Source organism: Onthophagus taurus, chromosome 3, assembly GCF_036711975.1.
Source record: "Onthophagus taurus isolate NC chromosome 3, IU_Otau_3.0, whole genome shotgun sequence".
In the NCBI taxonomy this organism is placed as follows: Eukaryota; Metazoa; Arthropoda; class Insecta; order Coleoptera; family Scarabaeidae; genus Onthophagus; species Onthophagus taurus.
The window spans coordinates 6,461,780-6,486,093 of NC_091968.1; the positions used below are offsets into that span (position 1 = coordinate 6,461,780).

The 24,314-nt window shown below is 34.5% G+C and overlaps 1 protein-coding gene across 2 annotated transcripts in view; it reads right to left on the bottom strand.

The window, feature by feature from the left end:
• Window positions 1-23,799, bottom strand: part of LOC111413460 (neurogenic protein mastermind) — a 75,983-nt gene extending 52,184 nt beyond the window's left edge. The window contains exons 1-2 of one of the 2 annotated variants that reach the window (XM_023044442.2): window positions 23,498-23,799; window positions 8,882-9,083 (exon numbers count right to left, since the gene is read on the bottom strand). In XM_023044442.2, coding sequence (XP_022900210.2) covers window positions 8,882-9,037 — 156 coding nt within the window. In that variant the 5' untranslated portion in view covers window positions 9,038-9,083; window positions 23,498-23,799. The remainder of the gene's footprint in view (window positions 1-8,881; window positions 9,084-23,497) is intronic. The other variant, XM_071195157.1, reaches the window with a different exon arrangement.
• Between the last annotated feature and the right edge of the window lie 515 nt (window positions 23,800-24,314).

Genomic DNA, 24,314 nt, shown 5'->3' on the forward strand with positions numbered 1-24,314 from the left:
TTTTTTGTTTTCAGATTCATATTATTCTGTAGAAATAAACAAACCGTTCTGAAAATGTTCACAAAAAATTAAGTGTGTGTTCGCCCACAAAAGAAAATAGTTAATCAGTGTCATCATAATTTTTTTCTTAGAGTGAAGTACTTCTTATAATTCCAGTATTTGGAAATTTTTCACTAAATAAAGCAATAACCATATTTATCGGTTTTTCCCCGGTTCCATAACAATGAATCACGTAAACTTTTTCCTCTAATGTTAACATTGTATTTAAAAAACACTTTAAGTTTACTAAATTACAGTTTGACAGATTAACAGCGACAGGAAAGCAATTTTGTTTTTCCATGGCAGTCTTTGTCAGAAATAAAATTGTTTGATACGGATTTTTTCAAAGTAAGCCGATCAATCCGAAACTTTGCATATGGCCATAGTTTTTCATTCTGAACAAAACTTTTTAGTAACACTCACGTACTGTAAACAGAAAAGGTACTTTACCTGCCACAAAAAGAGTTTTTCTTTCGCTGTCAATGCTCACTTGTTTTTTAAAAATTGATAATATGTTCAAAATTAGTCGTTAATCAAGCAGGGCTAAAGCCCAAAAGATGACAATTAATATCAAAAAAAATTTACCTTTTATAAGAGTTGTTTCACCTATCCGGGGACACACTGTATAATATATATATTTTTACTTTTATTTTTTACGAAAATGTTACTTTTTTAATGTAAATTAATCTTCTTTCCTTACTTTAACATATATACAGGGTAATTTATAACATGCGGAGCAAACTAAAAGGGTAGGTACTTGGGGTCAAACTGAAGAGATTTTCTAAATGTTTTGTTAAAAACATTTTTAAATAAGTCATTGTCCATTTTTGCTAGGTAACCAAATCAACTGGATTGGCAGCAATAAAAACATGGTATCAGCGGTTCTCAACAAACAAACACCAGTTTTTGAGCGATTTAACAAATTTTTAAGTAGCCGTAGCTGCCATATTACAAAGATTTTATTATTGGTGTTAATTATGCATTGTTTAAGTAATCCCGAAATACTCGCAGTTTGAATTTAAACGTAGTGTAATATCGTATATCGTAAGAAATGCTCGGCCATTAATTCAACTTTAACGTTCTATATCTTTGTGATTATTACGTTGTAGTCAAAACATTATTAAGAAAATATCTTCCGTTTGGCCATTACTACCTACCCTTTTAATCTGCTCCGTATGTTACAAATCACCCTGTATGTTTTTTGTAGCTTATTATTAAATTTGAGGTTAGATTTTAATCCAGGATCTCATTTCTAACAATAATCTTACAGAGACAACAAACTTAAAGTACATAGAGCTTTTAAGAATGCTATTAATCATGTTGGAAACGTCAATTTTGCAATTTGAAGTTTATTAAGTATTTTAGTGATGTTTTCAGTGCATTAGAACCACTATGATTCACCTTTTTCTATATGCCAAAATGTTTGAAATTTTACAAAATCATTCCCGTTGCCTTTATTGATTTCTTTCTACTTTATCAAGTAATCTAACAATGTCTATGATCGATTTGAACCATTTTGGCAAACACCAATCGACTTTATCTATTTCTTGATATCTTTGAAACACTTTCAAAAACATTAAAATCAATTTTATTTAATTTTTTTTTCTTTGTTAAGTATTCCAGATATGCTTTTAATGAATTAGAACCATTTTGATTCACACCTATCAGCTTTTCCTATACACTAAAATCTTTGAAACTTCACAAAATCATTTCCTTGCGTTTTCTAACTTTGTTTTTGCATACTCTTAAATAATCTGCCTAAGACCTAGGGATTCTCAAGAATGTTTCGATACATGTCTTAATCACTACTAAATATTTTGATTTATCACTTTATAAGATGCTATTTGAATGATTCTTTGTTCTAGGTCTAGTGTTAGTTCCACTTTTAGAGTGAACCTAGAACTAGAAATATTCGGGTTTAACCGTGCGTCTGAAGACTAAAACTAGAGGAAAGTCGCCTATTTTCGGATGGTTTCTTAATTTCATATGGCAAGGTATTTCTATAACTCCTGTATAAAAAACGAACATGATTAAAACGAAGGTTGGGTATAACAACCTAAATGTATATGTCAGAGGCAAATAGTTGTTTAAGGTAAATAACTTTTTACTAGTCAGATACTATCTGCCTAGGCAAATAATTTTATTCCATTTATTTCAGTCTAAATTCTATATATTCCTAGAGAAATAGCATATGCCTAAAATATTTTCAGGCAAATAGCTCTTTAAATTAATCCAACCCCGGGAATGCTTTATTTCTTTAAGAGAGTTCTGCACTTCACAGTCACTGTTTTCTGGGCAAAGGATTTCAAAATGCCAGTGCCAGCCTTCGAAATTTCAGTGCAGTACAAAAAGGTGTAGTTGGTTCAAATATAAGATGATGTGCAATAGTAGATGCCATTCCAGCAACAATTGTCAAAACAAGTACATTTTTGTATTTAGTATTTAAGTCTTCAAGAAATTAATCGTTTATTTGTATTTTTATTAAACTTAATAAAAGGATATGAAACTGTTATGCATTTTTTGAAAATGATACGAAAATAATTTGACTCACATTAGTGACTTTAATTTAAGAAACGTAGGTTGATAACAATAGGAATTACTTTATTTTATTGTGAACAGGTACCTACTCTATATTGCATTGTTGTATCGAAAAAATGGTATTTGCCTAAAACAAGCTTAGACAGATACTACTTGTCTTGTCCAATAGTATTTGCCTAGACATTTAATGGTAAAACTGTAACGAACTATTGTTTGCCTAGGCAGAAAGAAAATCTTCTTTAATTTTCCTAATTCCAGATAGTCTTGAGTTCCCAATTTCGGATATCCGAAATTAGGAACCCAATAATTATTTGTTTTGACAAACATATATAACCATAAGGTGGATTATCCAGGCTTACGTCAGACGGGTGAGTCTTGATAAACAATGAATTGCGTCAATTACATTATTTGACATTGTTTTTCTAGCCGCATCCGTTTAACGCAAGCGTCCAATGCGTTGTAGGTACATCCACCTATAGAAAATAAAATTTTTTCAGAGCAAAATACCAAGAAACATTAAACGTAAAAAATGGGATTAAAATCAAATGAAGTTGGCCATCAATGCGGTCAGAAATAAAGAAATGGGGTATTATTTTAAAGCTTCTAACTTGTTTGCTGTACCGAAGTCAACATTAGAAGAGTATGCTAAACAAAGTCATAAAAGTCCTGACTAATTGGTTGCAGCTTCGATTCTTTCTTCTGAATTAGAAGAAAATTTGGTGACATACTGCTTGGAAATGGATAGACGGTTTTATGGAATCGGCGTTAATGATGTTAAAAGAATGGCTTATCAGTTAGCTATTAGTATGGTTTGCGTCACCCATTTTCTGACAAGACTGGAGCTGCTGGTAAGAAGTGGCTAAAGGGGTTCTTCAAAAGCCACGCATATCAAAAGTCAGAATTAAAGGATTTACCCCAGAGAATGTAAATACATTTTTTGATCTACTAGAACCACAAATACAAAAAATTAATCATAATCCTGCCAGAGTATCCAAAAATTGTCGCGTTATCACTTTAAAAGGCAAAAAGCAGGTTGGAACGGTTACTGCTGCTGAAAGAGGATCGCAAGTGACCGTTGCTTTTTGTATGAATACGGCTGGGAGTTTTGTTCCACCTTTACTCGTTTTTCCCAGAAAAAATATTAAAATGGAATTGCTAGATGGAGCTCCTCCTGGATACATTGCGGAGTGTTTCCCATCGGGTTGGATTCAACAACATATTTTCACCCAATGGCTACAACATTTTATCCAATTTGCTAAACCATCTTGTGACGATCCGATTCTTCTTATTTTTGATGGACACTATAGTCACACAAGACGTAATAGAAATTGCGCAAAAAAACTATGTTACAATATTATGTATACCACCACATACCTCACACAAAATGCAGCCCTTTGATCTTTCATTTATGTCACCATATAAAACATATTATTCGCAGCAAATTCAAATGTGGTTACAGCAAAATCCTAGCCGTACTATAAATTCTTATCAAATTTGCAGGCTCATGTGTCCTGCTTATTTAAAAACTGCAAAAGCAGAAATTTCCATAAATGGATTTCGAAAATCTGGAATATGTTCCTTAAATAGGGATAGGTTTGCTGAACATGATTTTGTCATTAAAAGACAAAAAGAAAGAACACCACCCCAGCAGAACATTTCCAAATTCATGGAGAAGTTACTCCTCGACCAAACACACCTATAGTTTACGAAGGAATATTACTCCGCCAAGGGATGTGTTCACTTTGGAGAAATCATCGCAGGAACAACATTCCGAACAGCAAAATGTACAACATAGCACAACCTAACAGAGGTAAGAAACCTAGACTGAAGTCTAGCTATTGTCTAGCTAACTTTGTTCTAAATTAGCAGAACCAATTTTTCGAAAAAAATGAAAAGAAAAGTCTATTGTAGCGATGACGATTCATCAAGTTCTGATAATGAACACGATACAGGATGTATATTTTGTTATGGTTTGGGTTCTAAAGATACGCAAGGTGAGCAGTGGATAAGATGCATGAAGTGTTTCAAATAGGCCCATGAAAAGTAATTCACAAAAAAAGAAAAAAATATGTTTGTGACTTTTGTTTGCAGCTATAGTTCAAATTTTTCACATTTAATCTGTTGTTTTTATTAATTCCTGGTTTTGCATAACCCAGAACGTGAAATACTATAATTTACTATAATTTTTCAAAATGGTGTCCGAAATTAGGCAACTTTCCTCTAACGTTAGCAAACATGTTGAAGCATTGTAATAAATCACTTTTAATTTGCTTATATGGTGTAAATGAGGCAGCTATTTAATTTATATAGGGAGTGAGCGGTTACCCACAAAAACGTAGACCATTCGAAATATAGGGTGAGTATCAAATCGAACGTACACGATCGTCGTCTGATTTTTAACGACCTTTTTGAAAGGATCTACCTGCCTATTCATACAATCGCATAAAAACCCTAAGATGTAGGCCTGAAAAGATTCGAAGAGTAGCTGAAGTGGACGGTTATCCTTAATAATTCTTTTGAGAGATGGTACTGTTAACTAACCTGAAAAAGCTTAGAATTTTATATACCTTATTAAATCATTATGTATAATTATAATTTTGTATCATTTTCTTTTGATAATCACTGTATAAACGGAAAAAAAACTTTAAAATCAATCTTTTAATTTAAACATTTCTTATTTTCTTTAGATTCTTTTCAGTAACACTTAAAATCTTATCAGTTAAAGTATTAATTAAAACTTGAATTAAGATTACTCTGAAATTTCTGTACGATTTCTCTTGATTAACATTGTACAAAATCGGCGATACCATTATTATATAAATTTTATCAATATCATTTTAATTAAAATTTAATTCTCTTCAAAAGCAATTCAGCTTTAAACACAGAGACCAATAATTTCTAAAAATAACTGAAGGTAATTCAGAAGACAAACTATTTCCAATAATAATTAAAATCGATTTATACAAGAGGAGAGGAGTGAAGTGTAAAACAGACCGGGCGTTTAAAGTTAACCTCAAATGAACAGCATCGGCAAACAGTTGGCTAAACGGCATTTAGCGCCGCGTTTGAGGGCTGGTGATCGATAATTCGCTCGAGGACGGGGGGTGAAGAAGGGTAAAGGACGAACGAGAACGAAGGAACGGTCTCGACGCCGAGGGATGGTGGGGTAGTAATTTTCACGATATTACACCGGTCGAGGCTACCGAAACCGAACTCTCGACTATTTGCCCGAACGTTCGAGAACAGATTCAATACATTTTACAAGTATTAATATTTAAGTTATATATTCTTCTATAGACAAGGAAATAAAAAAGAAATAATAAAAATTGTTATTAAAATTAATTAAAATTTGCAAGGTAATATGATTTCATCATACTCAAGAGTATAGTACATTAATAGAAAACAAGAGATGGCGCTTATCATAATTTTTGAAATGGCCCCGATCACAATTTATCTTCGGAATTATAATTAAAAAAGAGAACCTGAAAGAATCTGTAATACAATGTAGATATTTTTTAAGAAAATCTTTTAAGTAAGAATTAAGCTTAAGAACAAACACTATTAACGCACGGCTAAACCCGATAGTGTTAGTTCTAGTTTTACACTATCACTGTTACTATACATATAGAACTAACACTATACCTAGAACTAGAATCATTTGGGTTTAGCCGCACGTCTCTAAAGACGGCTAAACCCAAGTGATTCTAGCTCTAGGTGTAGTGTTAGTTCTAGTTTTACGCTAGCACTCTCACTATGTAGAACTAACACTATACCTAGAACTAGAATCATTTGGGTTTAGCCGCACGTCTCTAAAGACGGCTAAACCCGAATGATTCTAGCTCTAGGTATAGTGTTAGTTCTAGTTTTACACTATCATTGTTACTGTGTAGAACTAACACTATACTTAAAACTAGAATCATTTTGGTTTAGCCGCACGTCTCTAAAGACGACTAAACCCGAATGATTCTAGTTCTAGTGTTAGTTCTACTTTTATTTCAGTAAAAATAGACAACAATTTAGCGTTTAATAAGAATTAAAACTACAACTAACACTAGACCTAGAACTAGAATCATTTCGGTTTAGCCGCACCTCTCTAAAGACGGCTAAAGCTGAATGATTCTAGCTCTAGGTATAGTGTTAGTTCTAGTTTTACACTAGCACTGTCACTATGTAGAACTAACACTATACTTAGAACTAGAATTATTTGGGTTTAGCCGCACGTCTCTAAAGACGGCTAAACCCGAATGATTCTAGTTCTAGTGCAGCGGTTCTCAAACTTATATCCTTGCGTACCACTAAGGCTATTTTAAAAATCAGGTAGTACCACTGAACAAAAAAAAACAATAATGATAATGCAAATATAAACTGTTTTGCGTACCACTTGAGAACTTCTCGCGTACCATCAGTGGTACGCGTACCATAGTTTGAGAACCACTGTTCTAGTGTTAGTTCTACTTTTATTTCAGTAAAAATAGACAACAATTTAGCGTTTAATAAGAATTAAAACTGGAACTAACACTAGACCTAGAACTAGAATCATTTCGGTTTAGCCGCACCTCTCTAAAGACGGCTAAACCCGAATGATTCTAGTTCTAGTGCTAGTTCTACTTTTATTTCAGTAAAAATAGACAGCAATTTAGCGTTTAATAAAAATTAAAACTAGAACTAACACTAGACCTAGAACTAGAATCATTTCGGTTTAGCCGCACCTCTCTAAAGACGGCTAAACCTGAATGATTCTAGCTCTAGGTATAGTGTTAGTTCTAGTTTTACACTAGCACTGTCACTATGTAGAACTAACACTATACTTAGAACTAGAATCATTGGGGTTTAGCCGCACGTCTCTAAAGACAGGTAAACCCGAATGATTCTAGTTCTAGTGTTAGTTCTACTTTTATTTCAGTAAAAATAGACAACAATTTAGCGTTTAATAAGCATTAAAACTAGAACTAACACTAGACCTAGAACTAAAATCATTTCGGTTTAGCCGCACCTCTCTAAAGACGGCTAAACCTGTTCTTACCAATTCTTATTAAACGCTAAATTGTTGTCTATTTTTACTGAAATAAAAGTAGAACTAACACTAGAACTAGAATCATTCGGGTTTAGCCGTCTTTAGAGACGTGCGGCTAAACCCAAATGATTCTAGTTCTAAGTATAGTGTTAGTTCTACATAGTGACAGTGCTAGTGTAGAACTAGAACTAACACTATACCTAGAGCTAGAATCATTCAGGTTTAGCCGCACGTCTCTAAAGACGGCTAAACCCGAATGATTCTAGTTCTAGTGTTAGTTCTACTTTTATTTCAGTAAAAATAGACAACAATTTAGCGTTTAATAAGAATTAAAACTAGAACTAACACTAGACCTAGAAAGTTTCTGGTTTAGCCGTGCGTCCTCAGACGCACGGCTAAAAATACTATGTAGAACTAACACTATACCTAGAACTAGAATCATTTGGATTTAGCCGCACGTCTCTAAAGACGGCTAAACCCGAATGATTCTAGCTCTAGGTATAGTGTTAGTTCCAGTTTTGCACTTGCGCTGTCATTAGAACTAACACTAGACCTAGAACTAGAAAGTTTCTGTGCGTCTTCAAACACACGGCTAAACCCAAATGTTTCTAGTTCTAGGTTTAGTGCTAGTTCTAGTTTTAGTTCGATAAAAACACTCAAAATAAAAAGTTCTCAGGTGGTTTCCAACTCTACTAATAAGAAGTTTTAGTAGATAGAAGATTTCATAACTTCTACTCCGTTTTTTTTTCTTGCACTATTTACTGTTTCTGTTTAGTTTTCAAAAATGTCAACGCAAGAATAAAGTCGTATAAGTAGTTAAACAGAACAGAATAAAAGCAACGCATTAGAACCTAGAACGTATGGAACTTGTAGAAAAATTAGAATTTCAAATTTTTGTAGGACCGATCCATATCCCCGATTATATTTAAAATTCACGGCTACCGACTTTAAAGCGGCCACAACGTTGCCACGCTTGCCGCTCGTGATTTACACACATGTGTCAGCCGTGACCTTTGACCGTACGTTTTTGAGACCGCCTTTTGTGTCTTTTTGTCCAGTTACCATAACCATAATAATATGATTTCGTTTCGTTCTTTCCTTAAATTTTTTTTTAATATTTTCGTTTTAATCCTTTTTTTTATTTTTTATGTTTGTGTGTATGTAAATTGTCCACCGAGAAAAAGAGAGAGTTGAACGACTTTACGGGAAGTTTTGTGCGGGTACCAGAAGAACTTGAGATGGAACAGAAAAGAGGAGAGTTGACAACAACACAAAACTTTTCTCACTCACCACGTGCACGCTGCTCTGTATGGAATCCGTTTGTTTTTTGTCTTTGGCCTTCGGCACGCGTTTGTTTTTCCCGTCCAGGTACCTTTGCTTCAGCTGTTGCGTTTCCTGTAGGTTTTGCTCGCGTAGACCGTTAAATGATTGGTCAAAACGCGGCATACAGTCTATTTGTCTCCGTCGATAAGATTCTATCCTTCTGCGTAATCTATAAATAGAAAGAAAAAAAAAACATTAACAGTTCTTAAAAATATATTAATATGTATTTAATGGAAAAATGTTGAAATTACTTTTATTAAGTTATTTTTTTACATTTTTAATTATTTCGGCTGATGATGGCTTAATTAGTTAGAAATCGGTCCCTAAAGAATATGCGTCAGTCTATAGTTCATAACCTGAGCATCATATCTTTTTTCTGGATTAGTTGCCAAATATGGCATACAGATTGGTTAGGTCTTGTTTAACTATCCTACACTCAATGACCTAATATTAAAGAATTTTGAAGATAAATACATGAAATCCAAGTTCTACTAAAAATTTTAAAAAAAAAGGTTGTAAAGCAAACAACAGCTTCAAATGCAATGATGTATCATCGACACTAACCGAGGCAATACAAAGAAGACTCGAGGTTTTCGAAATATGGCTCTATAGAGGAGTACTGAGGATCTCATGGGTGGATAGAGCAACTAATAAATAGGTCAATTATGGAACAACTGGGAAAGGATTTGGATGTGATAAATAACATCAAAAGAAGAAAATTGTTATGGACACTTCTGAGTTTCGTCCTTCAAAGGAAGGTATATGGTAGAAAAGGACCAGGAAAAAGAAGAATATCATGGCTTAAAAGCTTAAGGACATAGTTCTCAAAAACTATCAGCGAATCATTCAGAGTAGCCATGAATAAAGTTATCATATCCAGGGTGATCACTAGAGACCGGATTTATATGCTTTTGCATGTTTTGCTTATAACTTGATATTTTACATTTTTATCGCATATAAATTTAGTTATCCATATAATTCGATATAATTGCATGTAATTTCATAAGAGCGCATGTTTTGTCCATATTTCAATATAACAGCAGTTAATTTGATACTGCTCTCTATGTAGTAGTAGATAGAGAGTTAAAAGTGCGGCAGTTGTCTGCTTTACAACATAATTTTAATTGTGTGGTTCCCAGCAGATTTTCGTAACATAACCTCTAAACCATTTCAAGCCATACAAGTGATCAAGTGATTTATCGGTTAAGTTAGTGTGTTAAAAAAACGTTTTATTTCCGATGTAATGCCTGAATCATTACAACAGATCGCTGGAAATGAGTTTTTTTTTTCGATTTATGCAACGCCATGGCCCAATCTAATATACCATGGAACAAATTGGAAAATCCAGAAACTTTACTGTTTCTAATTTATAACTATTGTCGTTGTAAATAATATCTTTTTATTCTGTTTTGTAATCTTTATACAGGGTGATTCTCAACCTATACGCATAAACTGAGGGATTTATTCCTCAGGACAAATAATGACTAATAGATAAAAAAAATTGTAGTAAAAGTTTTTTAGTTTCCTAGATATCCGATATAATCGGCGATATCTAGATAATGTGTTTTCTCGAAGATGGATAGGTTGAGATGGTCCAATGGCCGGGCCACAGTGATCGCCGGGCTTCAATCCTCTTGATTTATACCGTTCGGGCCACTTAAAAAGTATAGTGTACTTCACAGAAGTTATTACTCAGCAAATATTGCAAAATCAGATACATGCTGCTGCCCAGACAATCCGCCAACACCCTGGTTTAGGCCGCGCTAGTGTGGGATCGTGGATTCGGGGAACCTCATTGATAGAAAATATGGGAAATAATTTCGAACATTTGCTGTGATGTTATTTTAAAATGTTCTATGCTTTCTTGATTTGAAAGTAAATATCACGGATATCTATGAAACAGAAAATCTTTTACTACTAATTTTTTCGGCATTAATTGGTCATTATTCGTCATGAGGAGTAAATCCCTCTGTTTATGTGTATAGGTTGAGAATCATCCTGTATATTATATTTTATTGTTTATATACTATTTGTTATAATGCAATATTAAAAGTAGTATTTATGTAACACATATGCATTTTTTTTTGTTGTGACCGCATAATATTGTCCATATTTCCGGAATATTACTGCATCTTTTTACCAATTTTAAACACATATAAAAAACTTATATTGCTTATTTTTGTCGCATATAAATCCAGGCCTTAGTGATCACCGACATTCGAAACGAAGTTAAGGAAGAAACCTAATTAGTCAATTATCTTTTGTACAGTATTATTAGTCAATGTAATTCTTTACTTTTGTAATGTAATAATACTAATAATAATAATACTTTATTACTCCATTTTACCAAAAAAGCGTGAAGTGCGTCAATTAACAATAATTATTGTAATATAATACAAATTGAATTCAAACATTACATTGGAAAAACATGTCAATGGTATACATCGAATTTTCAGTGACAATAGCTTTCAGTCTTCTCCGGAATCTTGAAACTGGCAGGATCGGAAATGTGATTGTAGATCTTGATACTCTGGTACAGAGCCGTCTTCTGAATCTTAGTAAGGTGCGTTTTTGGTGGCACCAGATAACAGTTCACCATCCCGCGTGTGTCTCGAGGATGTGATATTTCATACTTTTTGAAAAATCAAAGTAATTCTTCTTAACCAATACGGCACATTCAAAATATAAATTCCATACAAGGTAGGTATTTTATAGTCTTTAAAGTAACTTCTACAGCTATCAGTATTTTTTAGACCAAAGATTGCTCTTACACACCTCTTCTGTAGTATGAAAAATCTATCTATACCAACACCACGGCCCCAAAAGACAACTCCTTATCTTAGCAAGGAATGAACATAATATGCATAAGAGGCTGTTTCAATGCCAGCTGATCTGGAAATAATACGAATGGCATATGAGAAATCAGCTGATCTTACCAGCAAGGAAATCAATGTCAAAAGCTGGTATATGCTGTGGCATCATAACACCATATTTATAGCTGGTAGAATAAGTTCTTCGGCAATTTAGTGGTTCTCTTGACATCATTCGATCAAATTCTTGAAGTAAGCCGGAAATAAAGCCAGTGGGTTTGAAAACAAAACTAATAACTGTGTGTCAGCTAGCACAGATTGAGAAAAACTGAAATTTGTTAACGAGCAAATTTTCTGCCAACGGAAACACTCTACTTCTTGATGTCAACTGATAAAACTAAATGATGTGAGTCACTTTCCTTCAGTTGATGCAGCGGAAAAATTCAATACTGTGTTGGCAACAATATGCACTTGAAACTATTATGTAAGAATCCGAAGCAGAATTCAATAACTAAGCGATATCTAGTAAGTTAATAACAGAACGTTTTATTAAAAAAACTAATTCGCCAACTAGTTAAGTCAACTAATCAAGTTTTGAATCTTTTATTTATTAATTAATAATAATAATACAAAAATATATAATTTTATTATTATATTCTTTTAATGGTTCCATTTATCCCCTAGATGTAAAACAATAGATAAAAGTATCAAATAACAATACACCGGAAGTGTATTTAAAGATCACCACCATCATAATTAAATTTAATCCCATCCTTTTTCCTTTTATTTTTCAAATAAGGTATCGCGTTTCAAAAACAAACTCTTCACATATATTTCTTACATTTACAATCTCATTCTTAAGAAATTCTTTAACAACTTATCTAAGTTTCTATTTAATCTAGAACGGGGTTCGTGTACACATTGAGGTTGAGTCTACTTCAAGTAGTGTAAAGATTTTAAGTCGTGGCGGCGCGCGTTGGGTCTCAGATACTTATGAAATGCATTATTATTAAACTCCGTGTCTGCCGCGAAGGCAACGACCTTTCGTACATGTACACCGAGGAGAAGCACTTGGAGCTTGAGCCCGGTGGTGGTGAATCACTGCTTCGACGATGACGGCGGTGCCTTTTCTGCTGGTGGTGGTGGAGGCGAGCACAAGGTGTTTAAGGAAACAGGTGAACTTACACACCCGAATATAGAAGAATGTAGAGACGATGTCTCATATTAAGAGAGAGGCACTTTGTGTCAAAGAAAAACATCGTTGGAATGCACTATTCCAAACACTAACTATGTCTCACTAATTAGCCGTGTTCTATTTTAAAGAGAAATTTTAACCACAAATTAGGCTAGATATAGAAAATCAATTATTACATTAATTGGATCACTTAAAAAATGTTTAATACAATTTTTTTTATCTACTTCCTTTCGATTAATAAGTGTATTTTTGAAACGTGATATTATGGTGATAATCTTTTATACGAATTTCCTGTGTATTGTTACTTAATATTTTTATCAAAATTTTACAATCTAGGGATTAAAAAGAACCATATCACAAATATAAAGTAATTATAACTTTAAAAAGAAGATAATATTTAAGACTAAAATTTTTTTAAAGTCAGATAAAAACATTCTTTTACTAAAGATTGTTTCCGGTCCCTATCCTCAGGTAAGAAAAAGGTATACCGTTCAGGTTTTGTGTCTAGAAAATGCAAAAGTGTCGTCGTTGAGTTGCTCTCATCGGATGTACCGTTTGGTTTCTTTTGCGGGGACTCCCCCCGCGAGCGCTCGCGCGAGTTCTGGAGCATTTTGAGCAAGAAATTGAGCGAGTCGAGAACGCGATTTGAGTTCAAACGCCGTCTGCAAGTACAGTTATTACCGTTCCTGAAGAGGCCAAACGCGCACAGGTTGCCTGGCTTCTGTACGAAGACAGTCCCCGGATGGTTTACCGGCGCGGTGCGGATAAAACAGAGATCCGGATGAATAGAAGGAAAAAAGGAATGAGAAAAGAAAAAAATGCACACCGTCAAACCGGAGGAGTGCGTTAAACCCATTTCAAATAGTAGAATTCCAACGGGTTTTAAGAATTAGTTTAAAACACAACTGTAAACTTTATGAGATTTTTTTTTTATATAGAACATTCTAAATATGTAGCTATTATATTTAAAATAAAAATGTAAAAAAAATGAATATAATAAACATTACTATTTACTATAAAAATTAACCAGGAATACAATGGTATTAAAATTGAGAGACCCTAAGAAATCCTGTTGGAAATTTATAAGAAATTTTGCAGAAATCGTTAATCTTTGAAAATCGTTGAGAACCTCACGAAATAACTGGAAAATGAAAGATAAGTATAAGGTGTACAAATTGCTAGTGAAGCACAATATATCAACACCATCAAGTGGCACATGACATTAACCAATACCTACTTCCACCTCGCAGGAGATAGACTCCCTCCTTAGGTAGAGGTTAGGCCTAGGGCTAACAACCCTAGACTGTAAAAAAACATATGAATGCCTCGGACACCGGCTGGATTTAACAGAAATGGACCTGGAACGTCAGAGCGATGCTGGCATTTGGTAAGATGCAGGAAATCGGGAGAGAAGTTGAGAAGTTCAAACTTGATGTTGTAGCGATTCAGGAGGTTAGATGGAAGGAGCAGGCTGAAATAAGAAAAAAGGACTTCACTTTCTATTATAGCGGCAACAAAAAAAAACAGGAGCACGAAGAGCAGGTTTCTTTGTGACCAAGACTAATTAAGAACATTACTGGCTTTGAACCTATAGACGAAAGACTATGTGAAATCCGTATCAAACGGCGCTTTCGCAACATTACGTTGATATACATATTGCATATTGTATATTTTATTACATATTGTATATATTATATTGTATGTATTAACTCTGTGTCGCAATGGTCTTTGGGTCTATCCCGTTTTTGCTCCCTTGGAAAGTAAATAAATAAATATCGTAGTGATAGAAGCCATCCCCCGATATGACTTGACCGTCCTTTTAGGCGATTTCAATGCAAAAACACTAAGACACCAGTGAGAATGGAAAACTTCTTATACAATTAGCAGCTGCAAGCTGGTATATTATAAGGAGCACATTCCTTGATGAACCTTAGTATTGCCCAAGGTTTTGTTCCTTTATATCAGTAGGTGTTAGACGAACCATGTCGAAAATTTTATCTTAGGCGACGCATTCACACAAAATACATTCAGCAGTCTCTGCAAAGTCCATAGGTTTTATCCTCAGCTTGTCCAATATTGAAGAAATGGTATTTTCGTGGTCAGGAAATATAAGAGCGACCTTAGGTCCCCTTTGCTGTGGCATAAAACCTGTTTGCTTATGGTTTGCCCATTTTAAGTGGCTTTTTTTGTAGACTACAGTTGGGTTGGGGTCTTCCAAATATTAAGGTTATCCATTTTTGGAGATATCCAGATTCGCATGAGTGGAATCAGCGCACCACAACCAGGACAAATTCTAGCCTTTGCCTTCAAGGTAATATAGCTGGAAGGACCCTACTGCTGACCAAAAGAAGGAAGTAAGTACAAGAGATCTGCTGAGGTCAAAGTGCTGCGGGCTGTGCAGCCTGCCTTCCCGCGAATCCAGAGGTACTCTTCACCTCTCTGTTTTCTGGAAGTTCTTTCCAGCGCAACCTTTGAGGCCTCCCATATATTAATTACCCATTTTAAGTGACTTTTTTGTAGACTACAGTTGGGTTGGGGTCCTCGCTTCCTCTTTGGCCAGCTTGTCTGCCTTTTCATTGCCTTCAATGTCGTTTTAAGCCAAAACTCATATTCTTTGACCAGTGCGGATTCACACATGAAGGCCTAAATTCTTTTACTGTCAACATTCTAAAAACGAATATAATAAACATTACTATTTAGTGAAAAAATTAACCAGGAATGCAATGATGTTAAAATTTAATCGATTTAATACGTGAGGAGTCTCATCTTTTGTTTCCCAGAAATCCTTTGACATCTGGAAAACCTTGAGAGATCCTAAGAAACTCTTGGAAATTTATTAGAAATTCTCCAGAAATTGTTAATCTTTGAAAATCGTTTAAAACCTCACGAAATATCTGGAAAATAAAAGATCAGTTTATTTTCTTGTAAAAAAAGGAAATGAGTCTTGATGGTCTAGCTCCTTGATGAACCTTAGGTGTTAGGCGAACCTTTCCGAAATTTTTGTGTCTTAGGCGACTTCTGGTGACGCATTCACACAGAATATGTTCTGCAATCTCTGCAAAGTCGAAAAGTTTGATCCTCAGTTTATCCAATATATTATCCGGTGGTATTTTAGTGGTCAGGAAATCTGAGAGCGACTTTAGGTCCCCTTCGCTGAGGCATCTCTTTTGTGACGATACTCTTCGCTTCTCTGTATTCTGAAAGTTCTTTCCAGCGCAAGGCTACCTTTGAGGCCTCCCATATATTAATTACCCATTTTAAGTGACTTTTTTGTAGATTACGAAAGCAAAGGTATTGAAATAAAGAAACATAATAGTTTTATGGTGCATATAATATTCATACACAAAAAAATAAATAATAATGCTAATTCCGATAGAAAAAGACTTGTGAGTTGCTTAACTTTTAACTAATCTTTCATAATGCCTATTAATATTTAGTCGCATAGCCATTATTTTTTATTACGGCTGCACAACGTGTAGGCATTGACTCAATGATTTTACGGCGTGTATCCAATGGTATTTCAAAAGTTCTGCTTTAATGGAATATCTGCTTTCGTCTCTAATTTTCCGATTGAGAATCTCTCACAAATTTTCTATCGGATTCAAGTCCGGGGATTGCGAGGGCCATGGAAGAGTGGTCATCACATTATACTCTCGTAACTACTCTTTCACCTTTTTTACGGTGTGTTTGGGGGTCGTTATCTTGCTGGTATATAAATCGTAGTGGCATTTCTTCATCGGCGTATGGATAAATAATGCTTTGTAAAATGTCTCTATATACAAATCTATCCATTATGCCATTTATGCGATGTAAAGGGCCAAGACCATTACCCGAAAAACAACAACAAACCATTACATCGTCTTACGTGGAACATGCCATCTGAATCTATCATGTTGAACTTTGATTCATCACTGCATAACACCGTATTCCACTTCTGCATGGTCCAATTTAAATATTCTTTTGCAAAAGCCAATCGACTACTAATTCTTTGCTTTTTTGTTCGCAAAGGTTTCTTTGCCGAGTGTTTACTGTACAAGCCTCTTTCCACTAATCGGCGTTGTATTGTACGGGAAATAGCAGGCAAAAATGGGGTTAATCTGACATTTTCTTTTAATCAAATTATCTTAACTTTTAGTTGATTTTCGTGGGCGGCCAGAATGTAATGGGCTAACTTCTATACCTCTTTCATTGTAGCGTTTGATAATCTTGGATATATTTATGGCAAACTGAGAGCTAATGATACTTCGAAGTTTGTACTTTAATATCTGCGCTATACGTCTTCTGCATGGGGCATTGTACTATAATGTTTTAATTAACGATGCATGGGGTCCGGCAGTGGTTTGTAAACTGAGTGTAATACATACACCCTGAATATTTTTATATACGGACGTGTTATCAGAAAAATAAGGACTTCCCCGGCGTCTACTATGAGAAGTTGTCTAACTTTTGTCGTGCCTCTTTTTATTATGATTGGAGCTATTATTTATTGTTCTGGAAAAAATCATTTTGTTTGGTGCGGAATTACCGATATCTTATCTGTGTTCACCTTCTTTACAATAGGATATGTATTTTTAAATCTTTGGTGTTCATTTTCATTTTTTTTTCATTCTATTTTTGAAAATTATTGCATTATTGTACGGTTGCTTAATTTATATCCGACACTATAGCTACTGCTATATCATAATATATAAAAGTATCTAATATGGATCCCAAACAATCTGCAGAAGAATACTTAAATATCTTAAAGCCAATAATAATATCTTTATTTCCATATTCTGTACAGCATCAGAAATTGTCATTACGCTAATGATTACAAAAGGTAATCGGTACAATACGTACTTTCGTCATCTCACAGCGAAAATACAAAAAACAAACACAAAAGGAAACAAAACAAATTACTGCAATTCTCTGTCATCGTCGTGATCCCATTCCGTATTTAGTAAATATTCCCCCACTGAGTAAAAGCATTTGGATGTAAGGAAAATTTTCAATTTATACTTGAAACGGTTGAAATCAAGCCTCTTAAATGTTATCGGCAAATGATTGTATAAGCGAATCATCATAATATATGTTGAGGGCTATTTTGGGTGAGAGACAGTCGGCATTTGGGTATGTACAGATTTCCAGTCTGCCTAGTGGGATATTGAGTATTTATATCACCACTCCTAGCAAACTCCGTAAGCTGTTTCTTTACATATAAGAGTGATTGCAGAATATAAACACAAGGCATGGTTAATAAGCGATTCTTTCGAAATGATTCCTTACATGATTCATTATAAGACAAATCAAACATCGACCTAATGACTTTCTTCTGGGCCACAAACACTCGTTGTGAACTCGAAGAATTGCCCCAACACACAATGCCATAATTTAGATGGGAATAAACCAAACCGTAATAAATAGTTTTGACAATTTCGGTATCAAGTACCTTCCGAAGTTTCAAAAACAAAAACGAGAGTGAGGACAGCTTGTTTGAAAGAACTCGTGTCTGCTCATCCCAGGAAAAGTGTGCATCAAACTGGATACCAAGAAATTTCACATTGTCTGCTGATTTAACCGATGTTCCGTCGACTTTACCCAGCACGCTGAAATCAGGTTTATTGTATTTTGAAGTGAACAGAGTTAGTTGCGTTTTACCACAGTTCAATATCAAACCATTGGTGTTACACCAATGTAGCATTTCGCGAGCAACATCAGTGATCCTTATTGACAACTGCGGAACTGATTATTGCGACGGAACGATCGTCGGCAAATAAAACCTGTGTACAATCTGTAGAAGATAAAGGGACATCGTTTATGTACAAAATGAAAAGCAACTGCCCCAATATGCTCCCCTGAGGGACTCCATATTGCGCTGCGAGGAGAGACGAGTATACAGTACTATTATTCTTTGACCACTTTACCAGCTATTGCCTACCAGACATGTAACTTTGAATCCACGCTAAGGCTGGGCCTCGAATACCATATCGACTCAATTTTTCTAAGTGTAGTTGGTGATGTAGAGTATGAAATGCTCTAGACAAGTCAAAGAATAGGCCACACCAGACAGACCGAGCATACAGACCCTCCACCACAGATGCATAAAAATCCAAAACAGCATCCTGAGTTGACTTATCAGTCCTAAAGCCAAACTGATGATTATTAATTATATTACACTTGTTGACGAATTCATTTAGTCGCATAAAAAATGCTCTTTCAAAAATCTTTGAAATTGCCGGAAGAACAGCTACAGGTCTATAATTGGACGTCACTGAAGGAGGCTATCTTGAGCTCACACGGAAATTCCCCGCATACAAACGACTCATTAATAAGAGCTGTCAATGTATCAGTTACAATGTGAGATACCTTGCCCAACAAGGAACAAGGTATCTCATCACAACCACTCCAGTGCTTGACAGTCACGGACTTAATTAGTCATTATTTTTTATGCTTATTAGTACCTCAGAAACATTTACAGTCGAGCAGCTCACCAATTTTCCGACAGAATTGATAAAAAATTCATTAAAAAGTTCAGCAATATCAATGGGAGCCGAGACCTCGGCACCATTATCACCTATACAGGTACTAGTCGCTGTAATAATTTTATCTAAGGAATGCTCCTGTCGGAATCAATATCCCAGGGACTTGACAAATTGCAAAAAAGGTGCTTCTTTAGAAGTGTGGAAGAAATTAGGAAGTTCATTTGACGAAAAATTGGAATTATCACTGTCTCAAATACAAGTTTATCAGAAATTTTACAAACAGGCACTTACTCCTTACCATTTTTGTATTTCATTTAGATGTAACTAAAACAAAATATAAATTGACGATGGAAGAAAAAGATGAAGCTATGAACACACTTAGAGATACGTACGCTAATACTGGATTACTACCAATAATAGTTAAGCTAGAGGTAAAAATGGAACCATTTTCTGCAAGGAAGTTATATCCATTGCTTTGCAGTGGGTGGATGGATATCACAAAAAAACCTTCCTGATATTTAAACTTTAAAACAATTTTTATGTGTTGTTTGTTCTGGAGAGGAGTCTTCACAACATTTGAGGAGTGGAAAAAACCAGAAAATTAGTATTTTTATATAACCTTTATAATTCCTGAGTATTGTTTTCTTTTTAAGTAATTTGTCCATAAATAATCATTAATATTCAATATCTGTTGATAAATAAGCTGTAATTTAAAATAAAAAGAATTTTGAAAACAAATTTTTTTGTTGAAGTTATTTTGTTTAGCTTTAAAGTTCGTTTTTAACATTTTTCAGTATCATATCTTCATGAAAAACATATTTGAACAAAATTTTCGATTCAGAGTCGATCGGAAAATGTCGCTACGTGTCTAATTTCTAAACATCCTGTATATTGTTTTTGTTTGTCTTAGTTTTTAGTTGCCTGCTTTACCAGTTTTTATATACAGGGTGTCTCAGCGAGACCGGTCATTAGACGTTTCTGGGGTTCTGGCGAAAATAAAAATTTGAGAATTCAGACTTAAGTATTATCAATTACGATCTCTTCGTCTAAAATATTTTCAGATTTCTTGCACTTCCGGTTATACCGGAAGTCGCCACCAACTTTATTTTTTTAAATGGAACACCCTGTATATTGTTACATATTTGGATTTGTCTGTTTTCAAGGTTTATGAATAACTTTATGTTTTGCAATTTGATTCGGCCGTTCTCGAGTTATTCGAATTTTTCTAGAAAAATCTGCTCCAGCAGACATTTGTTCAAAAAATCAGAGAACACTCGATTTTTAGGATATCAATTTAGGATTGAGAACATGCTTAAGCAACATGATGGAGTATGTTTTGGTGCTGAGAACTGCTGTCTAGAACGTTTGGTTACTTTACTATGGCACGTTAACTTTTCAAAATTTGGAAGTACCATAACTTCATTTTTTTAAATGGCACCCCCCATATTTTATTTCTTAGTAGTCTTCGGTGTCTCATTCTACATCTTTTATATCCCATATGTCCCATACCTAATATTAATAGTTTGGGAGATAGGATTAGGGTTTTTTGAAAAATGCACACATATCATATGGATATTTAGCCTAGTGTGCCATGAAAAACAAGCCTTCTCAATGAGTTCTTGTCAAAGACTCACTTGTTTACGTCACTTGATGCATGTGAGCTAATAATTATCTGTTATGTCCCTGAATATTAGTACTGAAACGAGTTAAAATCGATAACAATAACGAAAGTAATATTTACACAAATCAAGAAATTCTTAATTTATTTTTTATGCATGAAAAGCGCGACAAAGTTCGTAGTATGATTCCCAGATCTTCTTTGGCAGCTCGAATTGAGGTGTTGGGACTGGGCTCGAAATAAGGCAAGGTATTCACCTCTTCCGTTGCATTATCTACTACATTTTTTGGTCAGTTTAACACGTTATTAATTCGTCCAAAATGCAAAAAATTTGCTTCTATTCTTCTAAATTTACCTTTTGTCATCGGAGATAAATGTGGATAATTTTCATTAAACATTCTGCAAGTTCTACTAAGAACTTTGTCGCACTTTTCGTGCACAAAAAATAAATTATGGATTTCTTCATTTGTATAAACATTATTTACGTTATTAATATCCATTTTAACTGGTTTTAGACTCACAAGCATCAAACAACGTAAATCAGACTTTGACGTTTATCAATAAGTCATTAAACATTTGTTTTCCATGGCACACTAGGTTAATATCGATATGATATGTGAGCATTTTTCAAAACACCCTAATTATTTCTCAAACTATTAATGTTGGGCATAGGACATATGGAATAAAAAAGATGTAAAATGAGACGCCGAAGACGACTAAGTAATAAAATATGGGGGGTGCCATTTAAAAAAATGAAGTTATGGTGCTTCCAAATTTCGAAAAGTTAACGTGTCATAGTAAAGTGACCAAACGATCTAGACAGCCGTTCTTGGCACCAAAACATACTCCATCATGTTGCTTAAGCATGTTCTGAATCCTAAATTGATATCTCAAAAATTGAGTGTTCTATGATTTTTTTAACAAATGTCCGCTGGAGTAGATTTTTCTAGAAAAAATCGAATAACTCGAGAACGGCCGAATCAAATTGCAAAAAGGAAAGTTATTTCTAAACCTTCAAAACAGACAAATCCAAATATGTAAAAATATACAGGATGTTCCATTTAAAAAAATAAAGTATGTGGCGACTTCCGGTATAACCGGAAGTGCTAGAAATCTGAAAATATTTTAGATGAAGAGAACGTAATTGATAATACTTATGTCTGCATTCTCAAATTTTTTGTTTGGCCAGAACCCCAGAAACGCCTAATGACCGGTCTCGCTGAGACACCCTGTATAAGAATATATTTATTTTCATTTTTCTTTTGATTTAAACTATTGATTAATATAAAAAAATTACTTCATTTAAATCATTGATTAAAATCGTGTTTTAAATCGAGTGATTTAAATTGGACGAACCCTGGTTTGATCCTCAGCTTGTCCAATATTGAAGAGGTGGCATTTTCGTAATCAGGAAATCTAAGATCGACCTTAGGTCGCCTTTGCTGAAGCACAAAACCTCTTTGGTTATCTTTTGTGACTTTTCGCCTCTCTGTATCCTGGAAGTTCTTTCCAGCGCAATGCTACCTTTGAGGGCTGCCATATATTATTTACCCATTTTAAGTAACTTTTTTGTAGGCTATAGCTGGGTTGGGGTCTTCAATCTCGTTTTAAGCGTTCTTTGGCCAGTGCAGATTCACACGTGAAAATATTTATCGATGCATCTTTCTATGCCTTTTCTAGATTCAAAATGGTGCAAAAGTTTATGGCAAGAACTTCAGCTTGAAAAATGGTTATTATCCGAGCTTAGGGGTAACTTAATGTACTGTTTGGTCCACTATGTGTATTATGGGATAACTTGATTAAGACATCCTTACCTTCTACTTGAACACAATTCTATAAGTTTCCATCGCAATGAATTTGACATCATCTTGAAATGAAATGAATTTTTTAAATGACCAATTATGTGAATGTAATATATCGCACGATTTATTAATGTAATAATAAAAAAGTTAAATAAGTATGGTTAGAAATAACCAACGAATAATTTAAGTAAATGAAACCCACCTGTGGAGTTTATTAATACTTACACCATTCTAAAAATACTCCATATCGATGTTATCACTTAAAATCACCGTAAAATCATTAATATGAGTATTACACTGTTTTGTGTATAACATTTATTATATTTTAAAGCATGAAATAACAGCTCTATTTCACGTCGGTTAAACTAAAATATTTAAATGTTAACACCATGTTTTATAACATATTGGAGATAAATAAAAAAAAAGAATTATTACCAGTTTCTAAGCAATTTCTACGAACACACAACCAGTTTTTGAAACGAATCAGAAAAAAAAACTGAAATAAAAAAACGGTTGCGCAATTCGAGGTTATGTTGTCAAATATCCCCACTCTGCCATCAAAACAAACGCCGACCGCGTCTCAACGCGTCCAAACAAACAACAACAAACCATAGACGTACCAAAATACTTATCAAAAATTATTTAAATAATGTTTTATTTATAAATATAATTATTTTTTGATGTTGTTGAAACTCACCTGTCGACAACTGCTTGTCTTTTAGGTGGTATTACTTCTCCAGGATGATGATGACGCGGCGACAGCACCGGGGGTTGTGGGGGCGCACTCCCGACACCCTCGAGACACCCCCCTGTGCTTAAGCAACTTCGATCCAGGATGTCCAACACACAACGGGGCAATCGCCAATTACATTTCTCACCCCCGCGGGTTGGCAAACGGTCACTGCCACCGCGTACCGCCACTGATGTCCATGTGCATTTTACGTCGCCGCGATTCGGTAAAGGACGGTGCCATCGATTTGAAACCGAAGTCAAACTAAACTAACAGGTTGTCGACATAACCTCCAAAAAAGTCTTCAGGGGGCCGCCACTGTTAAAATTGACCGGTTAACAAGCCGATTTTGCGTTTGTAAATGCCGTTAACGGAAGTTTAGAAACGGAAACACACACTTGTTACGAGTTTTTGCACAATCACTAACCGAAAGTGTTTAATTTTTTTTAACTTTCGCTGGTTGTTGAGAAGACGGAGAACGGAGCGGCCATTTTAGTCGAGATCGGTCCGGCGCTTGCTTAGGAATGAAGAGCGAAACAGTTGTCGCGTGTGTAGTTACGAAGAAAACCGAGAGTGAACGAATTAAAAACCCGATTTGGAAAATTGATTTATTTTAGAAATTGATTTTATTTCGTTTTTCAATCTAAATCAACAATCATTTTAATTGTTATAATAAAAATGAGATTATTATCAATAAAATTATGAAAATAATATTATTTGGGATTGTTTTCTATTAAGGATTAAAATTGAAGGTTATGTTGGAGTATTACTAGCGACATCTCTT